The sequence below is a fragment of the Plasmodium relictum genome (genome assembly GCF_900005765.1).
Source record: "Plasmodium relictum strain SGS1 genome assembly, chromosome: 8".
NCBI lineage: Eukaryota > Apicomplexa > Aconoidasida > Haemosporida > Plasmodiidae > Plasmodium > Plasmodium relictum.
The window spans coordinates 753,378-778,927 of NC_041686.1; the positions used below are offsets into that span (position 1 = coordinate 753,378).

General features: G+C 20.3%; 6 protein-coding genes across 6 annotated transcripts; 1 reads left to right on the forward strand and 5 right to left on the reverse strand.

Annotated features, from left to right (window-relative positions):
- Positions 1-387: 387 nt before the first annotated feature.
- RPB1 (DNA-directed RNA polymerase II subunit RPB1, putative) lies at positions 388-6,993 on the reverse strand (the record flags this gene model as incomplete). Its single annotated transcript, XM_028676272.1, has 1 exon — positions 388-6,993. The coding sequence occupies one exon, from the start codon at positions 6,991-6,993 to the stop codon at positions 388-390; it is 6,606 nt and encodes a 2,201-aa protein (XP_028532778.1).
- A 3,158-nt stretch (positions 6,994-10,151) lies between these two features.
- Positions 10,152-11,276, reverse strand: PRELSG_0820000 (stomatin-like protein; the record flags this gene model as incomplete). Its single annotated transcript, XM_028676273.1, has 1 exon — positions 10,152-11,276. The coding sequence occupies one exon, from the start codon at positions 11,274-11,276 to the stop codon at positions 10,152-10,154; it is 1,125 nt and encodes a 374-aa protein (XP_028532779.1).
- Positions 11,277-12,524: 1,248 nt separating this feature from the next.
- On the reverse strand, positions 12,525-13,151 carry PRELSG_0820100 (conserved Plasmodium protein, unknown function; the record flags this gene model as incomplete). The annotated part of the gene is made up of 1 exon (XM_028676274.1): positions 12,525-13,151. The coding sequence occupies one exon, from the start codon at positions 13,149-13,151 to the stop codon at positions 12,525-12,527; it is 627 nt and encodes a 208-aa protein (XP_028532780.1).
- An 894-nt stretch (positions 13,152-14,045) lies between these two features.
- Positions 14,046-16,079, reverse strand: PRELSG_0820200 (conserved Plasmodium protein, unknown function; the record flags this gene model as incomplete). The annotated part of the gene is made up of 2 exons (XM_028676275.1): positions 14,046-15,887; positions 16,017-16,079. The coding sequence occupies 2 exons, from the start codon at positions 16,077-16,079 to the stop codon at positions 14,046-14,048; spliced, it is 1,905 nt and encodes a 634-aa protein (XP_028532781.1).
- A 353-nt stretch (positions 16,080-16,432) lies between these two features.
- Positions 16,433-17,101, forward strand: PRELSG_0820300 (proteasome regulatory protein, putative; the record flags this gene model as incomplete). The annotated part of the gene is made up of 1 exon (XM_028676276.1): positions 16,433-17,101. The coding sequence occupies one exon, from the start codon at positions 16,433-16,435 to the stop codon at positions 17,099-17,101; it is 669 nt and encodes a 222-aa protein (XP_028532782.1).
- Positions 17,102-17,336: 235 nt separating this feature from the next.
- On the reverse strand, positions 17,337-25,316 carry PRELSG_0820400 (CPSF (cleavage and polyadenylation specific factor), subunit A, putative; the record flags this gene model as incomplete). The annotated part of the gene is made up of 10 exons (XM_028676277.1): positions 17,337-17,418; positions 17,492-17,794; positions 17,871-17,944; positions 18,060-18,102; positions 18,220-18,291; positions 18,395-18,441; positions 18,587-18,653; positions 18,742-18,815; positions 18,915-18,986; positions 19,194-25,316. 10 exons carry the CDS (start codon positions 25,314-25,316, stop codon positions 17,337-17,339), a joined length of 6,957 nt encoding a protein of 2,318 aa, XP_028532783.1.
- Positions 25,317-25,550: the final 234 nt, after the last annotated feature.

Below are 25,550 nucleotides of genomic sequence, written 5' to 3' on the forward strand. Positions count from 1 at the left end.
ATATATTTCAATAAAGATAATACTATTATAAAAATTAATTACATAGCTTGAGTTAAAATTCTTTTTTTATATATTATATTTTTAGATAAACAAAAAAAAAAAAAAAAATAGTAAAATAAAATGTTTCTTTTAAAAATGAATTTTAAGTAATCTTTTTTTTCGGATTATCATTTAGTTAATAAAACTTATTCTTTCATTATTTAGATATTGTGTGTGTTTATAATAAGTTTATATGTGTTCAATAAGCTAAGTTATATAGTATATAATTAATTTCATTTCATAAATTTTTTCATTTTTTTTTAATTAGCACAAAGACATTAATCCTTATAAATTATATTTTATTAATAATATTAACATATATATATTCCTAAATAAGAAAAAAGGGCATCAATCTTCTTTCATTTCCTGCATTTCATCTTCTTCAATGTTATAGGGAATAGGTGAAAATGGATCATCGTTTTGAGTTTCATTTTTATTAGATTGCTGAATTGGAGAAAAAATATGAGCATCTTGTATATTTTGCTTCACTTGTACAGGAGATTGTATTATATAAGCAGGAGACAGTGGCTGATTATTCATTACTGCACTTTTATCATAAACTGGAGAACTAATAGAATATGCTGGGGACGTTGGGGAAAATTTCGGAGAGGTTATTGAATAAGGCGAATAATGAGGGCTGCCCGGGTTATTAGCTACAGGGGATGTTGGTGAATACTGAGGAGACATAGGAGAATATTTTGGTGATGTAACTGAGTAAACAGGAGACATAACATTGTATTTTATATTTGACTTAATATCGTCCATTTGGTTTTTTGGGGAAGTAGGTGAATAATAAACGTTGTCTGCATTATAAGAAGGAGAAGTAGGAGAATATGAAGGAGAATAAATGTTACTTTGCATCTGGGGTTTAGGAGAAAAAATATCTAGCATAGGGTTTGGAGAATACAAAACTGGAGATTGAATATTATTCATATTTGCCTTTGGTGAAAAAACATTATAATTCATTAAATTACTCTTTGGAGAAAATAATTGATTGGGATCAATAGGTTGTTGATTATGATGGTCAAATGGAGAGAAAGGAGAATGAACAATTGAGGTAGGAGATTTAGGAGATTGTGTTGGAGAAAATTTTCCACCTAATTTTAAGGTATCTAAATTATTAAAATCATTTTTTGAAGGAGACATAATATTATCAGGATAATTTTGCAAGCATTGGGGTGACAAAATACTATTAACATTATCTATTGGTGCGGTAGGAGACAGTAAATTCGAATTATATGTTGGTGAAAAAGGTAAAGGTGAATTTAATGTATTTATTGGTACTGGAGATTGAAGACCATCTGGTGTAATTCCATGATATGTATCAGGGGTTGTAAAACCTGCACTTGTTATATCTTGGATTGTTTCTAAATTTTGATTTGCATCGTTTAATTTTTGATTATCAATAATTATGTCAAATGCGCCTGTTCCTATTTTACATAATTGACCTAACATAATATTTTCTGTAATTCCTTTTAAATGATCTACTTGTGCAAATGCAGCTGCCTCTAATAATATTTCTACCGTTTCTTCAAAACTACATTTTATTAATGGTCCTTTATCTACTCTATTTATACCATGTCTAGTTATTGACATTAAATAACCCTTTTGTGTCATAACGTCACATAATATAGATAAATGTCTATAATTAACATAAGAACTATCGAAAGATATAACTGTTCTTAATTCTTTTAGCAATGCTCTTCTAACTGCTTCTATTCCTAATACTTCAAATATCTCTACTATATCATTAGATATAGTTTTTTTATAGTCTACAAGAGGAGCACAAAAAATGTTTTCTAAATTGCACCCATCTGTATCTAATACCCAATGAGAACTCCTTACAAATTTACCATTTTCAACATCATAATTTATTTTTGCTTCTTCTCTCATATAAACTTTTGTTATATTTTCAATACCTCTTAATTTTAAAGTTGATAAACATTGCTCCATCAATTTTTTTAAAAAAGTATCTTCTGTATCTTCTTTTGATAAAAGAGGATTATTATTTTTATTTCTATTTTTCATTTGAGCATCATCCTCCATAAGCTTTGATGTTGACTTGTTATATATATCATCTTGATTTCCTGACTCTTTCATATTTTCATAATTATTAAACATACTTTTACTGTTAGTAGAATTATCATTATTATTTTTTGTATTATTACCAAAAAGAGAATCATCTTCATTATAATTTTTATAATCATTTTCTCCTGCTTTTTTATTATTATTCCTTATTTTACTTTCATTACTATTATTATTTTTTTGAGATTGATTACTATTTACACTTAAATTATCATCATTTTTTTCATTTAAATTGTTATTCATGTCAGATGACGTATTCTTTTTAGTTTTAAAAGAATTTGCAATGTTATTGTAATCATCCTCTTCTTCGTCTCCATTATCATCATCATCATCATCATTTATAAAATTGTATTCACCATTCAAATATTTAACTCTTATTCTTAAAATTAAATCTTCTGAATTGTCATCTGTATATATAATATCTAATTCATCACTAGAAAAAACAGAATATATAATGTAAACTATTTCCTTCATAGTCAATTTTTTTTCGTTTACGTGTATGTTTGTTAATTGAATTCTCAAAACCCATTCTCCTAACGTATACTGCGTGTCATCTTCATCAGGAAATTCATAAAATTCATTAACCCAAGATTTGTCTTCTTCTAGAATAGTAGTAGTTGTACAAGGATCATAAATAATTTGAGCATGAGATGTTAATTGTCTTAATGTTGTATATTCTAATTTTGTCAATATATCTTTGGCTTTTTGTTGATCATTAGAAACAAGATCATCTAAATAAATAGTAGTTGATGGTGTTTTTACATTCTTAACTATATTTATTAGTTCTTTTAACCTGGGAACACCTAATGTTACATTTTTTGATCCTACTCCTGCAAAATGAAATGTATTTAAAGTCATTTGCGTAGCTGGTTCTCCTATTGATTGAGCTGCTAGAGCCCCAACACATTCTCCAGGATGACATAAAGACTTGTAAAAGTTTTTTTCAATTTCCTGTAATAGCCAATCAATTCCTTTTAAGCTTATTTTATGAGTTTGTGTTAATAATTTGGAGTTTAAATAAGTTCTCAAATGTGCTTTTAATAATATAGTAGCATTATTTTGAGCTTCCAAAGATAGTGTGTCATTGCTGTTAATTTGTTTTATAATAACTAACTTTTCTAAAAAATTATTCACTTTATGTACTATATCTATTGGATTTACCATGGAACTATCTTCTTGTTCATAATTTTTTAGCGTATTTTCAAAATGCTTTTTGTTTCCTTGAAAGCTACTATCAGAATAGTAATAACTATCATCATCGTTATCATCTTCTTCATCTTCATTACCATCTGTTTCTATTTCATTATTTGCTTCCTCGTTAAACGGTTTAATTTCATTATATGATTTTTGGCATTTTATAATATTAGAAAGATCATTATTCTCATATTCTTTTTTTATTTCTGACAAAAGTTCATTATTATAGTTATCTAAAGCATTATTATGTAAGTTATTTATTCCATCATAATATAAATCATTCTTCTGTTCATCATTATTCGCTTCATTTTTTTTTTTTTTTTTTTTTTTTTTAATTTTTATTTTTGATTGAATTCTTTCACTATATCTATTCTTAGATTTACTGTTAATTAGAGGAATAAATGGGAATTGTGATTTTGCATATTCTATTAGTCTATTCATGTTAATAGGTAAATGCTGTCTTATATCACCATCAGGAAATATTTCTTTACATAAATAATTCTTACATTTATATAACTCTTCAAATTCTTGATTTAATATATTTTGTTTATTGTAATCTATATATGATGCTTTTCCTTCTTCGCTTTTGCATAAATAGAAATCTTTTCCGTAAAATTCCTCATCAAAATTATATTTATATAATTTATTAATTTCTTTATTATCTAATTTCATTAAATCAATAATTTGATCTTCTATATATTCTCCAGCCATACCATCTTCTCCATATAAAAATTGAATAATATCTCCATAAGAATTTCTTACAGTTCTATCATACTGGACCATAACATCCTCCATTGCTTTAATTAATCTTCTTTGTATGTAACCTGTTTCGGAAGTTTTGCATGCAGTATCAATAATACCTTCTCTACCTCCCATAGCATGAAAGAAAACTTCTTGGGGAGATAAGCCACTTAAGTATGAATTAGAAACAAAACCTCTACTTTCTGGTCCATAATCAAATTTAATAAAATGAGGTAAGGACCTCTGGTTAAACCCAAAAGGAATTCTCTTTCCTTCTACATTTTGCTGACCAACACAGGATATAATTTGCGATATATTAATTATAGATCCCTTAGATCCACTTGCAACCATACTAAAAATATTATTTCTTTCATCTAAACTTTCAGATGCAACTTTTCCTGCCATTTCTCGAGCACAATTTAATTCATTATTCACTCTTGTTTCAAAAGATTCATATAAAGACTTCCCAGGTTGACATTCTAATTCTCCTCTTTGTGCTTTTTTAACTAGTTTTGTAACTTCTTTTTTAGACTTATTCAATATTTCTTTTACTTTGTCTAAAATTTTATTGCTTGCTATAATGTCAGAACAACTAACAGTAAAACCAATATACTCTAACCAATTATTAGTAACCTTCTGTAAAGCAGAAATAAAATCTTTTGTCTTATCTGGACCCATCTCATGCCATAATATATGAATTAAGGAACCACTTGAAGAACCAACAGTCCTTTTACAAATAATTCCACTTAATAATTCGTTGTTTTTTATAATAACTTTTCCATCATTAACTGAACAATAAGGATTATCATCTTTACATGAAGTAGAAGAATCTCTAATTAAATTAATTTTTACCATATTGAGATTTCTAAATGAATTAAAATTATCATTACTATTTACTGAATTCTTTACATTACTATTAAATGTATTACTTACGTGGTTAACATTATCTACAATAGAGCAAGGGCTATTTGGTTGATTGTTCCCTATTTTTGTGATACCATTTCTTTTTACTTCCTCTTCACTTTTTAAATTGTTATCACCCATTTTGTTATTTAATAGATCACTATTTTTGTTCATATCATCAAATTGTAGCAACATAGAAAATATTTGTTTTCCTGTCCATAATGCTTTTGGTTTTATTATAGCAGGGGTTGGTATTACATGATTCCAGTAAGGAATCCATATTAATAAAGACATAACTTCTTCTTTACATAAAAAATTATCTCTTCTTGTAAATTTTCTAATAGCTAATAAAGAATCTTGAACTATACCCATAACAGGTTTATTTCCTTGCGGAGAAACTATTTGTTTTTGAACTATCATTAAATGTTTAATTTCCGACCTTGTTTCATGAGATTGAGCTAAATGCAAATTCATTTCATCTCCATCAAAATCAGCATTATATGGAGAGGTTACTGCTAAATTTAATCGAAAAGTAGAATAAGGTAAAATTTTTGCTTTGTGACCCATGATACTCATTTTATGTAATGATGGTTGCCTATTAAATAATATATAATCTTCATCCGTCATATGTCTTTCTACTTTATATCCATATTCTAATTCTTTTTCAGAATTTTTTCTTACATGTCTTAAATCATATTTTGTTCCATTATCTCTTATAATATATTTTGCACCTGGCCATTCATAGGGTCCTCTTTCTACCCTTCTTTTCAAATCTTCATAATTTAATGGGGTGACAGTTTCACAAAATGTTAAAGTCATAGCAACTGATTTAGGTACTCCAATATAATCAATATCTAAATTAGGATCCCCTGTAATTACAGTTCTTGCGGAAAAATCTACTCTTTTCCCCATTAAATTTCCTCTCAATCTTCCTTCTTTGCCTTTTAATCTTGTTCTTATTGCCTTAATTGGTTTTTTTGACCTAGTAGTAGCAATAGGCATTCCTGGTATATCATTATCAAATAGGGTTGTAATGTGAAATTGTAATAATGAACATAAATCTTGGAGAACATGAGACTTGGCACCTCTGTCTGTTTGTCTTTTTAACTGAATATTAGTTTTTACAATATCTAATAATTTTAAAGTCAAATCGTCTTCACTTCTTTGGTTTCCATATTGAACATAAGGCCTAGCACATGGAGGAGGAATAGGTATATATGTTAAGATTAAAGATGAAGGAATACATCTATCTGAATTAAATCCTAAAATATCCATTTCTTCTTTTCTTATTTTTTTTAATATTTCTAATGCTTCTTCAGCACTTAATTTTCTTTTACTTTCGTCAATATCTTCTTCGCTACTATGTAAAAATTGAATAAACATATTTGGTCCTTCTCTAGTGTATTTAGGTTGTACACAACCACAGTCTACATCTTCCTTACTTACCATTTCAAATATATTACTATAACTATTTGGATTTAAAAGCATTTGTTGATTTACGTTTAAATTACTTAAATCATTGTTATAAAAATTATCTATTGAGCTATCATTAATATTCAATGAATCTTCATGTGCAGAATGATCACAAACCTTTATAGATGAGCACAATTCTGATAATTTTTTTAATCTTAGGCTATTTACTTTTATTTTTTCGATGTATTTTACTTTTGAATTATTCATATTGCATAACAATCTACCACAGTGGTAGCATACACATCTTAAAACATTTAAAACTACGTTCATAAAACCATAGTGATACATTGGTTTTGCTAGCTGTATATGGCCAAAATGTCCAGGGCAATATTTAACATTCATATTACAAGTACCACATAATGTTTTATAATCAATAGTTCCCATTCTAATATCATTTAAACCCCCTTCTCTCGGTAGTCCATCTTTATATATATCTACATTGACTATTTCACACACACTTATTTTTTTTATTATCTCAGGATCTAATACTCCCAATTCTAATCTCTTTACTCTTTTTAAATCACATGCTGAATAAGGAACATTTAAATCAATTGTCATTTTTTTTTTTTTTTGTAAAAATTTGTTATTCCCTTCTTTTAATCAAATAAAAAAAAAAAATAATCAGTATTATTAATAATAAACTTATTCAATCAAATAAATGACATTTAATATGATTTAAAAATATTATATTATTTAATTATTTCAATATTCTTGTTAGTCCGTTTCTTTCTTAGAACTTTGATAATATTCCTTTTTTCTTCTTTATATATATATATATATATATATATATATATATATATATATATATATATATATATATATATATATATATATTTATATGTATATATATTTTTTTTTTATTTTTAATTATTCTACTTTTTTTCTTCTGATTTCATTTATTTATTTATTTTTTTTTTATTTAGAGTTTATTTTTTTTTTTTTTTTCAACTCATATTTTTTAACCATTTATATTAAAAACAACTCTTATTTTTTTCTTCAATTCATGACCTATTAATTATATGTGAAGAAACATGATACAAAAAAATTTATAAATGTGGAGAAAAGCTTTAAAATATTTTTAAAGCTTATTAAAAACAAAAAATAAAAACATATATTAATGCTTTTGCTATATTTAAAATAATCTTCAAATTTTTTTATAAAAAAAAAGTATATATATATAAATATATATATATATATAAATATATAATTTAATATATTTTTTCATTTTTTTTTTTTTCAGTGTTCTTACATTTTTAAACTTAATACATTTTTCAACTAGTCTTACAAAAAAAAAAAAAAAAAGAAAAAATTTAATATAAACTTTTAGAAATTTTAAGTTTCAATGTATCATTCAAATATTATATCCAAAAATGAAAAAAAAAAAAGATGAAAAAAATGAAAAAAAATGTAATAAAAGGGAAACAAAATTATTTTATATTATTAACAAAGTTTATTATTCATAAAAAAAAATTAAAATAGAATAATAATATTAATTATTTTAAATAATTATAGTTGCTGTAGTTATATATTAATAATGATAAAAATTAAAAAGTAATAAACATACTGATAAAATAAATATTTATAAATAAATATGTGCTTCAAATTATAAAAGAATTTTTGTATGTTTTTTATATACATGAATAAAAAATATATAAAAAACATTTACTTTAGGCAAATAAATTAATTACATACAAAGATAAAATTTTGTAACATTTTTTATTATTATCATTTTTTATTATTTACAATTAAAAAAGAAAAATTATATATATTTTTCTAGTATAAAAATATATCATAAATTATTATTATTAGTTTTTATAATGTACGACTTCAACTAAAGTATAAATGTTTAAAAAAAAAAAAAAAAAGCAAAAAACAAATATAAATCTTATTATAAAATAGTAAAATACAATTTATTGCATTTTTAATTATAACACGCTTATATTAACAATTATATTACATAAAAAATAAATAAATATGATATTTTTTTCTTCTGAAGAAATGAGGTAAGTCTTAAATTATAGCAATTTTATCTGAAATAATAAATTTTTACAAAAATTAAATATTTTAAATAAAAATACTATAGATTTAAATTTATAGGACTTTAATGAAATATTATAAATTAAAATGATATTATTGCTTTCTAAAATACTATAAACTTCTATTTATATAGAAAAAAAAGTTTATAAAATTTTTAATTATAATAAAATTCTTTTTGTTATCATTCATAATTTCAGTTTCACTTATTGTTTGTGTGTTTTTTTTTTTTATTTATATTAAGAATTGTAAAAATGGATATAATCAAAATTACATAATTCTTTAACTAATGTATTATTAAAATATATATTATGCTAATATTATAAAATAATTTAATGTAATTTAAATGTTTTTTATTTTTTATTTTTAATCATAATATCTTGTATAAAGTTTGTACCTTATAATATATACAATAATTTTTTTTTTCTACATTATTTAAAATTAATAGAATAAGTAAAGAAATATTGGAAAAAAAAAAAAAAATACCATTATATAACTATACCTCTATTTATAACAGAATATAAATAAAAACTATTATAAAGTATTGTAAGACTTTCAATACTTCAAATAATATATAAATAAATGAAAAGAGGATGTTACATTTATATGTACTCTTTTCATAAATTTGTTCTTAATTTTAAAAATATAAGGAATCAATTGAATTTAAAAAAAAAAATAAATTTTCTACAATAGAAACTTAATTTTTAAAAATTTATGATAAAATTGTAAAAGTAACCACAACTTTTATTTAAATAACTATTCTTTAAAGAAAGAAAATGTAACTGAAATAAATATGATTAACATTTATAACAATTCATATATTGATATTGATAAATATGATATTGTTGTAATTATAATAATGACTTTATAAATAAATTAAAAAATTATTGTATTCAAAGATATATTAAACAATAAAAGATAAATATTATATTATTTAAGATACATTATTATTATAAAAGTCTAATAAATATAATTTTTTTATATTTATGTATCATTATATAAAAAAAAATTTTTAAATGAAAAAATACAAATAGAAAAAATATGTCAAAAAAAATTATTAAAAAAAAAAGGTAAAAAAAACTATATAAAAACAATTAATAACTCTTCATAATAATATAATATAAATTTTTTTTTTTTAATTTATTTTAAAATATATATATATATATATATATATATTAGCAGTTCAATCTAAAATATTCATTTGTCTTTTATAGTATGAAATAGTGTAAAAACAAATATTATAAAGAATTATGTTTATATATAAAAAAAACATATAATAAATAAAAATAAAACTTGTCTAAATATATAAATAAGTATCCACAAAATTAATTATAAAATACACTTAAAAATTGTTAAAAATTAAAATTATAATTGTGTGTAAAGATATATTAAAATATATTAATATATGTATTACGTTATATAAAAAATAGGAATATGAAATGTAGTTTAAATATATAAGAAAATAAATAAATATATAAAAATAAACAAATATAGAAATATAATTATAAAAATATATGCACACAAAAATTTATACACATTAAAATAAATACACCAAATTAAAACAAAACAAAGATGAATAAAAATATGAATATAATAATATGTTACGATATACAAAAATTTATATATATATATATGCAATATTAAAAAAGCAAAAGAGTTAAATTTTTAGTATATGAGATGAATCAATTCTTTACATCAGATGGAATTAAATTATTATTTGAATGTGATTCTATTTTATTGTTTGTCTTTTTTGAATTTTGAATATTATTATAAATAGAGAGAGATTGAGAAATTAAACTACTAATGTTATTTAAATCAGCTGGGATAATAATTGTATTATTGTTTTTACATATATTAGAAAATACATCGATGTACTGTTCTGCAATAAGTAAAGAGATTGCATTATTGGAATCCAACTTCTTAATTTTATTAGAAATTATTTCAATAGCTTCAGCAGTAGCATCAGCTTTTGCCTTTATAGCAAAAGATTGTCCTTCAGCTATTAAAATTGATTTTCTCTTTTTTCCAATAGCAATATTTATTTCACTTTCTCTCTCTCCTTCACTTTGTAAAATTTCTGCTCTTTTTCTTCTTTCTGCTTCTGCTTGTTTTTCCATAGCATTTTTTATATTTAATGGCAAAATTATATCACGAATTTCATATCTCATGCATTTTATTCCCCAATTTTTTGCAGATTCATTTATAGCTTTTACAATTTTTTCATTTAAATTATCTCTTTCTAAAAATGTTGCATCTAATGTTAGTTTTCCTAATTCTGATCTCATCGTAACTTGAGCCAATTGAGTCACTGCAAAAATGGCATCCTCAATTCCATATGAAGAATTATAAGGGTTTTCACATTTTATATATAATACTCCATCAATATTTAAAGTAACATTATCTTTTGTAATAGCTGTTTGATTTGGTATAGTAATTGTTTCCTCTTTTAATGAAAAAACATATGCTACTTTATCTATAAATGGTATTAAAAAATGAAAGCCTGCTAATAAAGTTTTTTTATATTTTCCTAATCTTTCAACTATGTAAGCTGTTTCTTGAGGTATTATCACAAAACCTAAATTATTCCAAAATTTTTTTGAAAACTTTTTATTTCCATTACTAGTGTAGAAATTTCTTCTTTGATTAAATATATTTTTATTATAATTTAAACTTCTAAAATTTTCTAATATATAATTATTGGTATAATAATTCCTATTCTGATTTAATATATTTTTATTATATTTTATGTTCTTATAGTTTTGCAAGAAAGCTTTGCTCCAGTTGATTTTTTTATTTAAAATAATCATTTTTTTTTTTTTTCTACTATTCTCTTTTTTTTATTAAATAGTTTTTCTTTATAAATTTTTCATTAATTATCTTATTATTCCTTATTTTAATCTATATATTATTTTTAACTAAATATAGTTAATATATACTTATATGAATTTTTTTTTTTTATAACTACATATATAGGTTTTTTATTCCTATTTTTTTTTTTTTTTGTTTTTAAAAATTAAATGTATTTTCTTTTATTTTTATAAATATTCTTTATAAATATTTTTTTCGTTTAAATCCGTTATAAAAACATAATAATTTATATTTCTGTGAAAAAAAAAAAAAATAAAATAATTAGAATAAAGTTATGTTAAAAATATACATATTCACTGTATTTAAATTTTATTATTCTGTTTAATATAAGAAAATAAAAGTAGAAAATATAAAAAAAAAATTGCATATGTTGTATAAAAAATAAATGTTACATTATCATACTTTAAAAAAGGAATTTAAATTAGCATCATTAAAAGAAAATAATTTTCTTAATATTTACGAACTTTTAAAAAATCAGATGGATTCTATATATAATTAATAGGAAAAATTATTCAGTATTATTAAAAATTTATAATTAAAAGTACCTTTTTTGGGAGTTACAAAAAATATATAAATATATATATATGTTTGTAAATTAAAAAAAAAAAAAAAAACTTTTTAATTAAAAAAAAAAAAAAAATTCTATTTAATATCTATTTTATTATTTACTTTTTTTTTTTAAACCTTAATATGTCTGTATTAATTTACCATTACGTTATGTAGTACATTTCATATTTTAATATGCAAATATATATCTATTTAAATATAAAGGTATTTAATTATGAAGTTTAATTTTTAAGAAATATTTTACATTAAATTATATAGTTAAACATATTTTCAAAGAGAGTAAGAAAAACTTTTAATCCAATATATTATTAAAATGCATAAATATTATATAGAATAAAATTTTCTTAATAAAATACAATTTTTTTTTATTTTCATAATCTATTGTTTCGTAAGCATTATTTCATATTTACATTTTTTTTTTTAAGTTAAAAAATAATATATTCATTTAATCATAAATTTTTTTTTAATTCATTTTCATTTTATTATTCTATATTTTCAATAACGTCATTTGTTACTATTTTTTTACATTTTTTTTTTTTTCATTAATAAAGAAGAAAATTTTAATTAAATGAGTCTATATAAATTTATATACTATTTTTATTTTATTTATTTATTTTTTACTATGAACATGTTAATCCCATTAGATAATCAATAGTTATAAAATTGTTTTGGTTTTTCTTTTCTTTTCTCTGTAATTCTATTGATTTATCTCTATTATTATTTGAATGTGTATTGTGGTTTTTGATTTTTTTAAAATAGTATTCATTATTACTTATTTTGTTTGAATTTTTTTTTGTTTTACTTATATTTCTCCATTTTTTTAATAACAAATTAATATCATGTAAATTTATATCTTTCACAGGAATGCTTAAAGCTAAACTTAATATTTCTTTTATTTGCTTATTTAATTTTCTATCATTTAAGTCATTTTTATAATAAGATTTTTGAAATTCTTGCATAATATTTGTGTCTTTTAGACTTTTCAAATTATTTATTTTTTCTATATCATTGTAATCTATTAAATTATGTCTATTATTTTCTAATAAATCTTCAGAATTAATTAATTTTTCTCCATCTTCTCTTACATAGTACTCATCTTCTCTATTAAAATAATTTTCTTCATTATAATTATTGTTTTGATTTAAATCTATTGTATTCTTTTTTATGATATTATTATTAGAATTATCTATATTAACAGATTTATGAATAGAGATGATTAAAAATAGAAAAAATACTAAATACGCCATATTTTTTTTAAATACATAAAAAAAAAGAAGAAAAAAAAAAAGAAAAAAATTATATATTTAATTCCTTTTAAAAAATAATTACTTTTTAATTAATGTCAAAATAAAAATAACATAATGTAGACAAATACATAAAAATAAAAATAAAATGAAGTATATATATATATATATATATAATATTTATTGAATATATAGATATTGACAAATATCCCTAATAGATTAAATATTTTATGAAAAAAAAGAATACATAAAAAATTTGAATATATTTTTATTTTCACTTATTAAATCTTATATTTATCTCTTTTTCATATAGTATTTACTACATGTAAATACACTGTAGAATTGTTCAAAAACATTGGCCATCTTCTTTTAAATATTGTATCTAATATATAAAAACATAAATAAAAAAAACATATAAACAAAAAAAATTATATAAAATAAAGAAAACAAAAAATATAATTACAAAAAAATTAAATTAAATGAAGAAATTTCTTAAAAAAAAAATAAATAAAAAAAATTATAATTACATATTATGTGATTAAAAAAAAAAGAAAAAAATTATTTAAAATTATATTTTGCTTTCATATAATTTTCTATATTAGTATATCCATTGTTATAACTATTTAGAACTATTTTTTCATATTATTTTTTAAACGTTTCATTAATTTGTATACAAGTAATATATAATGAATAGTTTTTCTCCTTTTTGCATTAATATAGTTGTCCCTATAAAAAAATTCAGAATAATATTTTTGTAGAAAATAATTGTTAATAATATATCAAAGGGCATATTTATTTATATAAGATAAAGAAAATCCATTATTTACATTTCAAATAATATATATTTAATGATTTTAAATTTGTATTTACTTTTATTATACTATATTTTTTTTTTTTTCAATCTTCTATAGATTTATATAATGGATATTCCTGCTGAATTTTTTTGTTTGAAAAGTATATACTTCCTTTTTTATATCTGTATAAGGATCTTTTTATTTCCTTTGGTAATTCATAATTTAATTTTAATTCATCAAAATTATAAAAAGAAATATTATTGTGATACTTTATCAAATATATTTTATATATATCTTTTACTGCATTTATCTCTAATAGCATATTAGCTGTTTGATGATAATCAATTACATGAAACAAGTCATGTTGCTTTATAACATTCCTAGCTATAGCATTTACTACTTTTTCATCACAAAAATTAAATTTCTTTTTGATATTCCTTAATGTTCTCGCAATTCTATTAAAATCACAAGGTTCAAAATATTTTAAATGACTATGTAAATGTTTACATAAAATGTTAAAACTTGTCGCATCTATTAAATTATGAAAAGAAAGAACTTCTGCTAATCTTGGTAGGTCATATATAATTTTAGAATTCTGGTTGTCATTTTTTTTTATTTGTTCATTTATACTAAATAAAATTTCTTTTTGCAGTTCTTTATTCATTTTTGCTTTATGTGCAAAAGATGATAATTTAGATAAAGAATCTGTATTTAAAATACCTATATGGTTTTTAATAGACAATAACATTTTCTTAAATATTTTATGAATAGGAGAATAATAAAAAGGCAATAAGGAAGAAAGATGGCATCCAATAGAACATAATACGCTTGGAGGATAGTCGTAAATGAAATTATCTATATGTTTTAAAATATGTTCGAAAAGTTTTATATCATTAATTTTAATTTTATAAAAAGATAAAATAACTTTCTCTATAAGATATGGATTTAAGCAATTATTATTTTTTAACATATATATTACAAACATACTTATATAATCATAAAATATATAATTTTGAAATTTTAAATTAGAAAAATAATAAGCTATATCAACTAAATTTTTCATAGTGGGGTAATAACTAAATTGATCTTGTTTATATTTTAGTAATGTATGTTCGCTTTCTATATTATATAAAGGGTTTTCGTAATCATTTATACAATCATTACTAAAATTATTAAATGTATTTTCTTCATTTAATTCATTTAAAGTATCTCTTTTTAAATGTGTTGAATTATTTTCATCTGATGTATTTAAGTATTTATTATTGCATAAATTAATTCTGTAAATTATTTCATTTGCTAGTAAATTCAAAAACAGATAATCATGTATTAAACAATAAGAGTAACTTTCAATTATGATAGTTAAATAATAAAATGGAATAATATTAATATGCGGTTTTAACAAATCCCTAATTTTATTAAAAAGGTGCTTATCTTGTAATTCACATAAAGAAAATCCTTTCAATATTAATAGTAACTGATAAGGTAAGTAATCATTTAGTCTATGATTTAACATTTTTGTAATATTTTCCAGTTGAGCAGTGGCTTTTAATTTACCGTAATAATAACAAATTCTTGGTAAATTTAAAAAGGTATTAATTTTATTTTGTATTCTTGAAGTAATTAATTTAAATCTCCAATCACTAGTTGAACATTTCCCTACATCAACTAATCTTTTTAAAACTTTTAAGTAGTGATATGCTTTTTTTTTTTTGTGTCTATAGTACACCCATACATTTAATACTTCATCTGAAGTTGTAGCTAATGCAATTTTTTTAGGTAAATTCCAAAGCCAACTGCTAGATAATTTTTTTTCCGAATAACTTGCTTCATAATTAAAAATTAATCTTTGTGTATTTTCTATACTTCTAGGTAATTTATATCTTTCTATATATTTTACCCAAGAACCTTTACCTACTCTTTTGTGAAATCTATAATAAGCATATCTCTAAAAAAAAAAAATAACTCATATATATATATATATATATATATGTGTATCTTATTTTATAAAAATTATAACTTATGTCAAGTATCATATACTTAATTTTAATTTTTTTTTTTTTTTTTTCTGGAATACTTTTTGAATCTGAAAAAAATTTTGTTCCTTAATAATAATTTTAGGAAAATATTCCGTAATCATTTTTTATGAAATTTATAGTATTCTAATTTGTTTGTAATATTTTATATAATCTTTCTTTTCTTTCTTTTTTTTTCCCAAATAATTCTATATAATTCAGTTTTTTTGCATTTTGATAACAAAAAATACTTAATTTTTTTTTATTTTTTTTTTTAATGAATTTATAATGAAAATGATTTATTTATTTTTCATTATTTTCTACTAGATTATTTTTTTTATTTTTTTTTCTGGGATGCCAAAAAAAAAATATATATATATTTTATTAAACGAAAATATTTATAAATATTTTTAATTAATAAATATTTTTTGTGCTTTTTTTTTTTTTTTTATTTTTTTAAAATTTATGATGTAAAAAAATGGATTTAAAAGAATTTAATGAACTTGTGAAAAAAAGGGATGAAATTGAAAATGAAATAAATGAAAATTTAGAATTTTTAGAAAAACCTGAAAATAAAAATGTAGGTATGAAGGGGAAGTTAATTGATGCAGAAGGGTTTCCACGAAATGATATTGATATATATAGTATTAGGGTAGCTAGAAATAAAATCATTTGTTTAAGAAATGATTATATAGATATAAACAAAAAAATAGAAGAATATTTACATAAAGTTCATAGTACTCATCCAATAATACGTGTTGAAAGAAATAAAAATAAAAATGGTGATGAAAATTTGAATGGAAATAAAATGTATGAAGAACCAAATGAAGAGGAGATTGAACATGCAAAAAAAAATATATTTGCTATAATAGATGAGATTATTGATAACTCTCCTTCTCATAAAGCTGGCTTAAAAATTAATGACTATGTTTATCAATTTGGAGATGTAAAAAAGGATGAAATTAAAGATGATGATACCGTATGCATACTTAAAAAAATATCTGATTACATGAGTAATAATCCATCAAAAATTGAAATAAAAATATTAAGAGAAGAAAAGATTTATACTTATTGTATTTTTCCTAATAAAACTGATAAAGGGTTATATATTGGGTGTCATCTAACACCTATCAAAAACTTAATTTAAAAAATTAAAAAAAAAAAAAAAAAAAAATACTCGAATATATTAATATTTTTAATCATAAAATATATATATATAAAATTAAAAATTTAACAAAACATATCAATATAAATTAAAAAAATATTAGACGTAATAATAATTATGAATTTAACTAAGTAAAAAAAAAATCACAAAAATAATCAAATATATGAATATAAATAATATTTCATTGTAAAATCAAAAAATCATATAAACAACAAAATCATAAAAATGAACAAAAATTCTCTATATCTAGCATAAAATTTTCAAAACTTCCAAATTTACAATTTAATTTCTTGGCAATCCTAAAAAAAAAAAAAAAAATAATATTAGAAAAAAAAAATAAAAACACATACAAAACATATATTATTTATATACCATTTCGCATAAATATATGTTTTAAACTGCTTTTCAAAAGGTAAATAAAAAAACATTTTAAATAATTCTCCATCAACAACACCTTTGCAAAATTTTGACGTAAAACTAACTTTATATTCTCTATATGAACTATGACTTAAATTCCCTATAGAAGATATATTATCATTTAAAGCTATTTCTATACATAATGCTCTTTTAAAATTAGAAAAACTAGAAAATGGGATTAAAGCACTAATGGACCCTTCACTTGATGCACATAAAATCCCATCTCTTTTTAATAAAATACCATTTCTATTTTCTTCTCTGTAAATAAATAAATAAATGGATATAGAAATAAAAGTAAAAATTGAAATAGAAATATATAATTTTTTTCCTATACTCTTCAATTAAATTGGCTAACGAAGAAGATAACATTTTATTAATAATACTTCCATGATAAAACAATGATACAACCTGCATTTTATTAAAATAATATATACATTTATATATATATATATATATATATATATATATATATATATATATATATATATATATATGTATGCTTATTTGTGAAAATTTAATTTACTGATAATTTAAATGAATCTTCGTCGTTGTATTTAATATTTGACCTTTAAAGAAAAATATAAAATAAAATAAAAAAATGTTAAAATACTTTAATGTTATATAAAATATTATTGCAAAAAAAAAGTATCATTAGATATATAACTTTTTTTTTTTTATTTTACTTTTGTAATACAAGAAAATTGCAATCCATGTCTGAAACTAAAAAGTGATTTTTTGATAAAGCACAAACAGATCTATATATATAATAAAAAAAAAAAAAAAAAAAAAAAAAAATACATTAAAATGTACATATATAGACTTTAAAACACACATAGAGAAATTAAAATGTCAACATACGTGCACCAAACACTAGAATAGTCCCTGCAAACTTCATTTAATGTAGCCTGAAATATAACAAACAAAAAAAAATAGGAATATGTTTTATGAAAAAAAATATATGATACTTATAAATATTTATGCAAATCGATGTATTTTAAATGATATTAATTGGATGATTTTTAAAATTTAAAATTATAAAATATTTTTTACATTTTTAAAATCATAGGATAGTATGGTAACTGATGTCATAATATCTCCAACTATAATATAATTTTCTCTAAAAAAAAAATAAAATGAAACATTTATTATTTAAATACAAAAAAAATATATATATATATATATATAATATGTTTTTTTCTTCTTACAAAACATCTAAACTCATTATCCATGAGCTCGGTGTAAAAGAAGCTATTTCTAAAATAGCGTCATCTTTCTCTATCTTCTTAAAAAAAAAAAATAAATATATAAAAAAAATTTATTCCTTAATTTGTTAATATATATATAAATATATAAAAATTTCATTTTATTTAATTTTTACGATGGAAGAATTAGAATAATCTAAGTATTTTTCTAAATTTATTAAAAAGTTGTTAATATCCAAAACAACAACCTACAAATGAAGAAAATATAAAACAAAATAAATAGATGAACAGATGAATATATATATATATATAACAAAAATATAATATCTCTTTTCTATATTAATTTTTTCTTTAATATGTATTATGAATGAATTTTGAGGATATATTGGATAAAAAAGAATAATATTTTATATATATATACAATTGTTTTTTTATTAGATATTTAGGAGATTTACCGTGTTATTAATAGAGGCTATTAATTTATCATAAAACTGCTTTAAATGAGTAATACCACCATAGTTAATGTTATAAGTGTATATATGTTTAATTTCAAAAATATTAACTTTTTTTTTTGCAATAAAAACATAAATATGACCTGATGATGGTTCAGTACTTTTTTCATTAGCATTAGCAGTACCAACAAAAATGAAAGTATTAACACTTTTGTTTTTATATACCTCTTTGTTAATTTCATATATGCATATACTTGAAACACTATATTTCGATGGAATTATATATGTGTATTTGACTGAATTTTGGAATGGGTCAAAAAAGCAAACAATATGCTTCATAATTTGATTTGTTTTATGTTTTTCTTCAGGAGGACAAGCTGTTACTAATAAACCGGTATCTGGATGATAAGCAATTTTTTCTACTGTTCTATAAAATGGAATTTTTTGTAAAAATGTATTCTTAATTTCATTTAAGTGAGATATGTACATCTTCAAACCATCATAAAAAATAAAATAAAAATTATTCTGATTTTTTTTTTTAAACGAGATAAAATTATGAAATGGATTAAGATAATTAAAATCATTAAATATATCAACTAAATATATATTTTTAATAGATAATTTTGAAAAAGATATTTTTTTTTTTAAATTAGAATATATAATCATTGGGTTTTCACAACAAATAAAAAGAAAATTATATTTTTTTACAACATTACTTAAATTTATATCAATTTTTTTTCTTTCTGAAAAAACTTTAATAAATTTTTTAAATTTAATGGGCTTTTTACATACATTTATTTTTCTTTTATTTGTTAATAGGATTTTTTTACTTTTCAAAATATATTTTTTTAAATATATTTTATCATCAAATAATATATTATTTAAATTATCAAAGCATGATATATCTGAGGATATGCTATCAGTGTTACTAACCTTTTCAGAACACATATTATTTTCATGAAAGTATATGTGATCACATTGTTCTTTTAGTTTTTTGCTAAATATTTTATTTAAAGAAGCTTTCTTTTTTCTTATATCGTCTTTCTTTATATTATCCATTTTCATTTCTTCAAATATATTTTGTTCTTCCATGAGCATGCTCTCTTTTTCATGACTAAAACTATCAATAGTATTTTCTCTTTTTCTTTTATTATTGCGATAGGATTCAAGTTCATTCTTTTTCAAAGCATTGTCTATTACTTTTTCATTTTCTAAATTACAATCTTTTTGTATGCTTTTTTCTTCTGCCTTTAGAAAATCTCTTTTTTTCTTTTTATTCATTTTTTTCTTAGTGTCAAGAAAGCAAGAAGATAAAGCAAATTCACTTACATTTTCTGAGTTATAATCATTATGTTTTATAACACTGTTAGAATATATATTATTTTCTAAATTAGAACTTGATGATAAATTGAAAGTGGATTCATTAATTATCTCTCTCTCTAAATCTAATTCATTTAATTTTCCTTTTTTATTATAACCTGTTTTTCTTTCTTTTTTATACTTCTTAACTCCTGATCTTTTAAATGTATAAAAATTAACTATATCACTATCTGATGATTCATCAGATGATATTCCGTATATTTGAAAAAAATGAAAAAAATAATTTGCCTTTCTTTTATTCATTTTCATTTTGTTACGTTTCTTTACTTTTTTTTCTTCTTTTACTTGAAGAAGAGTATGTGATGAATCATTGTTGTTTAAGTTATATTCCTTTGTTTTATTATGAATATCATCAGAACATGATTCATTTAATTTGTTTTTCATTATGTTCGTAGTGTTAGAACTTTTGTTATAATTATTTACTTTTTTTAAAATCATATTATCATAATCAATGTTTTCTTTTAAATCATTAGTTGTGTCATTTAAGATATTACACAAATATGTTTCATCATTTACAATTTTGTATTTATCGTTTCTTTTATTATTTCCATTAATATCATATTTACTTGGTTTTAAGTAATTTTCTAAACTAATAAAGTTATCAGATTCTATATTTACATTATAAAAAGAATTTGGATCTATTAATATTTCTTCTTTTTTATTTTTAGTACATGCCTTATGCAAATTGCATATATTTTTAAAGGATGCATTAGAAAAATCAAAATATTTAAATATATTTGTATGATTTTCTGATAAATATTTCAGTAATTTTCTTTTTGATTTCTTTATTTTCTTTTCTTTTTCTATATCATCGGTAATTTTTGTTTTATAACCAAATTTAGAATTAACATTATTATTTTGAATTTGATCATTTTTATAAACATATTTTAAAGCAGCTTCTTTTTTTTTTAAAAATTCTTTATGCAATTTAAATAAATTATTATTTTCTTTTTTTCTCTTTTTGTTATTAGATAATACATCTTTTGTACTAAAATGTGTTTCATTTATAAAATTATTTATCATATCATTATTAAAATTAGAATTACAATTTTTATTATCTTTTATTTTATTAGAATTAGGACTATTATTATCTGATAAATAACAAGAATGAAAGTTACTATTATTGTTGTTATTTTCATATGTCATATTACTTGTATGAATACTGTTACAATTTTGAATAATATCGTAATTTTTTAATTTGTTCTTATAATAAAAGGAACACAATAAAAAATATTCTATATCTCCATTATTATAACCAATAAATAAATATACATTATCATTTAATTCTAATAATTCAATATCACTTATAAATACGAAAAAAAAACAACTAGGATTATACTGGTTGACTTCGGTAAAAATATCAACATCCTGTAAATTTTTTGTGTCTTCACCTTTTTTAAACTCTTTTAATTTTTTTTTATTTATATTAAAGAGTACAACTTTTTTATTATTGAAAACGCAAGCTAATATACTTTTATAAATAACCATGGAACTAATTGTTTGTTTAAGATTATATGAATACAAAAATATAAGACTATTATTTAAAACAGTATATATTTTTATGCTATTATCACAATATATATATAAATAATCTTTGCATAAACAAAATTTATATATAAAATTAAATTTTAAAACATAAACAATTTTCAATGATAAACAACATAATAATCTTATGCTTGTATTAGTTATTTGTATAAGATAAGGATGATTCTTCAAAATATTAAAATATAAAGTATTGCTATTTAGATCTACATCAGTATTCTCATATTCGCATAATAAAATTTCGTTATGTTTATTTTTCGTATATGTTTCATTAAATAAATAATTGTTTATGTAATTATCCTCATCATATAAAGACGAAAACTCATCGGAATCAGCATTTTTTTTTTTTTTTTTTTTCTTTTCTTTTTTTTCTCTGTTTTTGCATACACCAATAATTTTAGTTTGAAATCCATATGTAATACAAATAATAAAAATATGAAAATAAATAAAATTATAGTATTTTAAAACGTTTATTTCATTTTCATTTTCAAAATAATACTTATTTAGAAAACATAAATTTATATCCTTAATTTCAACATTTTTTTTATTGCCTAAATGTGCAAATACTTGAAATTCTAATGGTTGGTTATCTAATGATTTAAAATTTTCATTTTTGAAAGAGATATAAGAATTATCTTTACTATAATATTCATTAGATGAAAGCTCAGTTTCTTTTTTGCATCCTGTTTTCTCATTTTCATGAATTCCATTTTTATTATAATTCTTTTTTTTTAAATGTATAACATATTTGACAACAAAAAAATTTGTTATTTTATTAAAATTTAATTTAGAAATTATATTTGTTTTTAATCCATTTTGAATAATTGATATACATCCAGTCCTTCCATAACTATTACATGTTATTATTTCTTTTTCATTATTTTTATTTTTAATAATACAGAAATCTAAAATGGGACCAATATTTTGTATAACTGATAAAATTTCAATGTAAAATTTCTTTTTTTTTAATTTTTCTCTTGAATGTGAATTTTTATTAAAAGATTCTTCTTCTATTTTATCTACAACCAAGCATTCTTTTTTGTTAGATTGATTATCCTGTGAACAGTAGTCACTATTTATGCTTTCATTTGCATTTCTATTCATATAATAGCTATTTGTAGAATAATTCATATTTCCTTTGTTATTATTATTAATATTATAGAAATTATGATCAGGCATATCTTTATTATAACTAATATAATCATTGTTATTAGCACTAATAATATCATTAATATGATCAATAGCATTTATATTCTTAATATCACTTGAGTTGTAATTGTCATTATAATTATTATTATCTTTACTATAATGATTTTTATTTTTATTATTGTTAACCTTATTCTTATAGTTATTATTTTCATCAAATTTCTTATATTCATTATAATTGTTATTGTTGCTATTCTTCAAATTATTACGAAATTTTTTTTCCTCATCTTGAAAACAAGGAGAAGTATTATTGTTATTAAAATCGTTAGAATCATCAGTATTTGAACTACCATAATTTTTTTTATTTGGTAATATATGAGAACTATTTAATGTATTATAGGAAGAATATTCTACTGGTCTATAATCATCATAATCATATATTGGATAATTATGCATACGTAATAAATAACTATCACTTACTTGTGATCCCAAAAATAGAATATCAGAATAAATAGAGACAATGACGTTAGACCTAGAGCATGTTCCTATAAATTGTAGATTGATTGAATTAATATTTGTATTAGATTCACTTCTCAATTTGTAGGATGATGATTTTGATTTACATAAGCATGTTAATATAAATAAATCTCCATAATCATCAGCCAAAATAAATTTATTTATATTTATTTTTTCAATGCATCTAATGGTTCTTAATTCAGAACTTAAAAAAAAATTTTTATCTTTTTCATTTTCTAAGTTTATATAGTTTATAAATTGAAATCCTATTAACAATATTCTATTTTTAGCAAAACTTAGTAATTTATTTATACTTGAATCTACTATTACTGGTTTAAAATATATATATAAAATGCAAGATTTTTCTTCTGCAGGATCATCTAATGATTTATTTCCATATTGATTTACTATTTCATTATTTTCGCATAAATTATTTCCTTGTTTTCTATCGTTTAGAGAATATAACGGTATAACCCTAATATATCTTTCATATGTATAAGAGTCTTTTTTCTTTGCATCATATAATATACATATTATTGAATTAATGCTTTTTCTATTTTTTTTTGAACTAAGATGATAATTATCAGAACTGATAATTTCATTATGCTTATTATTACTTCTTAACGAATCACAAAAAGCACTATTATTATTTTCCTTTTTTTCTTTTTCTTTATCATCATCAGAAGAAAATAATTTTACTAATTTTTCCTTTTTTACTGATGCGTTAGTAATGTCTTTTTTTTCAAATATTTTGATAAACTCTTTATCTTTTGCAAATTCTGTTTTTTCTGAATTTTCTTTATTTTTTGTAGAGTTGTATGTGTTATTATTTTCATTATCTGAATTAATATAATATAATTTTTTTTTTTTTTTTTTGCTATTTTCCTTATTTTTTACACAATCCTCTTCCTTTTTAATATAATTACACATAAATTCTTCAACATTATTTTTATTATTATTTCCATCAAGAAAACATTTTTTTTCACTATCTTCATAATTATTTAAAAATATTATGTCTATTATTAATCCTTCATCTAACCTCAAAGTATATAAATGATTTAAATTAAAATAATCGTCATAATCTAAATAAATATATTTCAAAATACTCTTATATCCATAAAATAAAATTGTTCGATGTCTTTCATCTAGCATAAATGTAATATCTTCTTCAATATGCAATCCATTTACTTCGTATAAGTTTATTTGAGATAATGTAACAAAATCATTTAATTTTAAATCAAACTCTAATAATAATAAAATATATTTTCTTGTTAATAAAAATACATAAGATTTAATATTTTCTTTTTGTTCTTCGTCAACTAATTTTTCAGGTATATATTCTCTTAATTCTAAAACTTCAGAAAATAAAACATGCTTACTGTAATCATCTGTATAACCATCTTTGTCAACATAACACAAATTTAGATAATTTTCACAAGCATACAGTAAGTATTTTTTATTATTTCCTTTTATATTAGTACATATGGCCGTTCTTATTGATTTACTTGGTAGAATATTATTATAAAAATGATATACACTCATTTTTTTTTTTTTTTATGTTTTTCTATTTGCTTTTTTATTTTTCTTTAAATTTATTTTTTTAAATCATTTTAATTTCCATTCCTTTTTATATTTACACTATTCTTTTTCTTTTTTTTTTTTCTCTCTTTTTATCTCTTATATAATATATATGGCCTTTTAAATTTTTTTTTTTTTTTCCTACGTTATCACTATATGCTCTTTAACTACATTAATTTTTTTCTTTTTTAATTTATA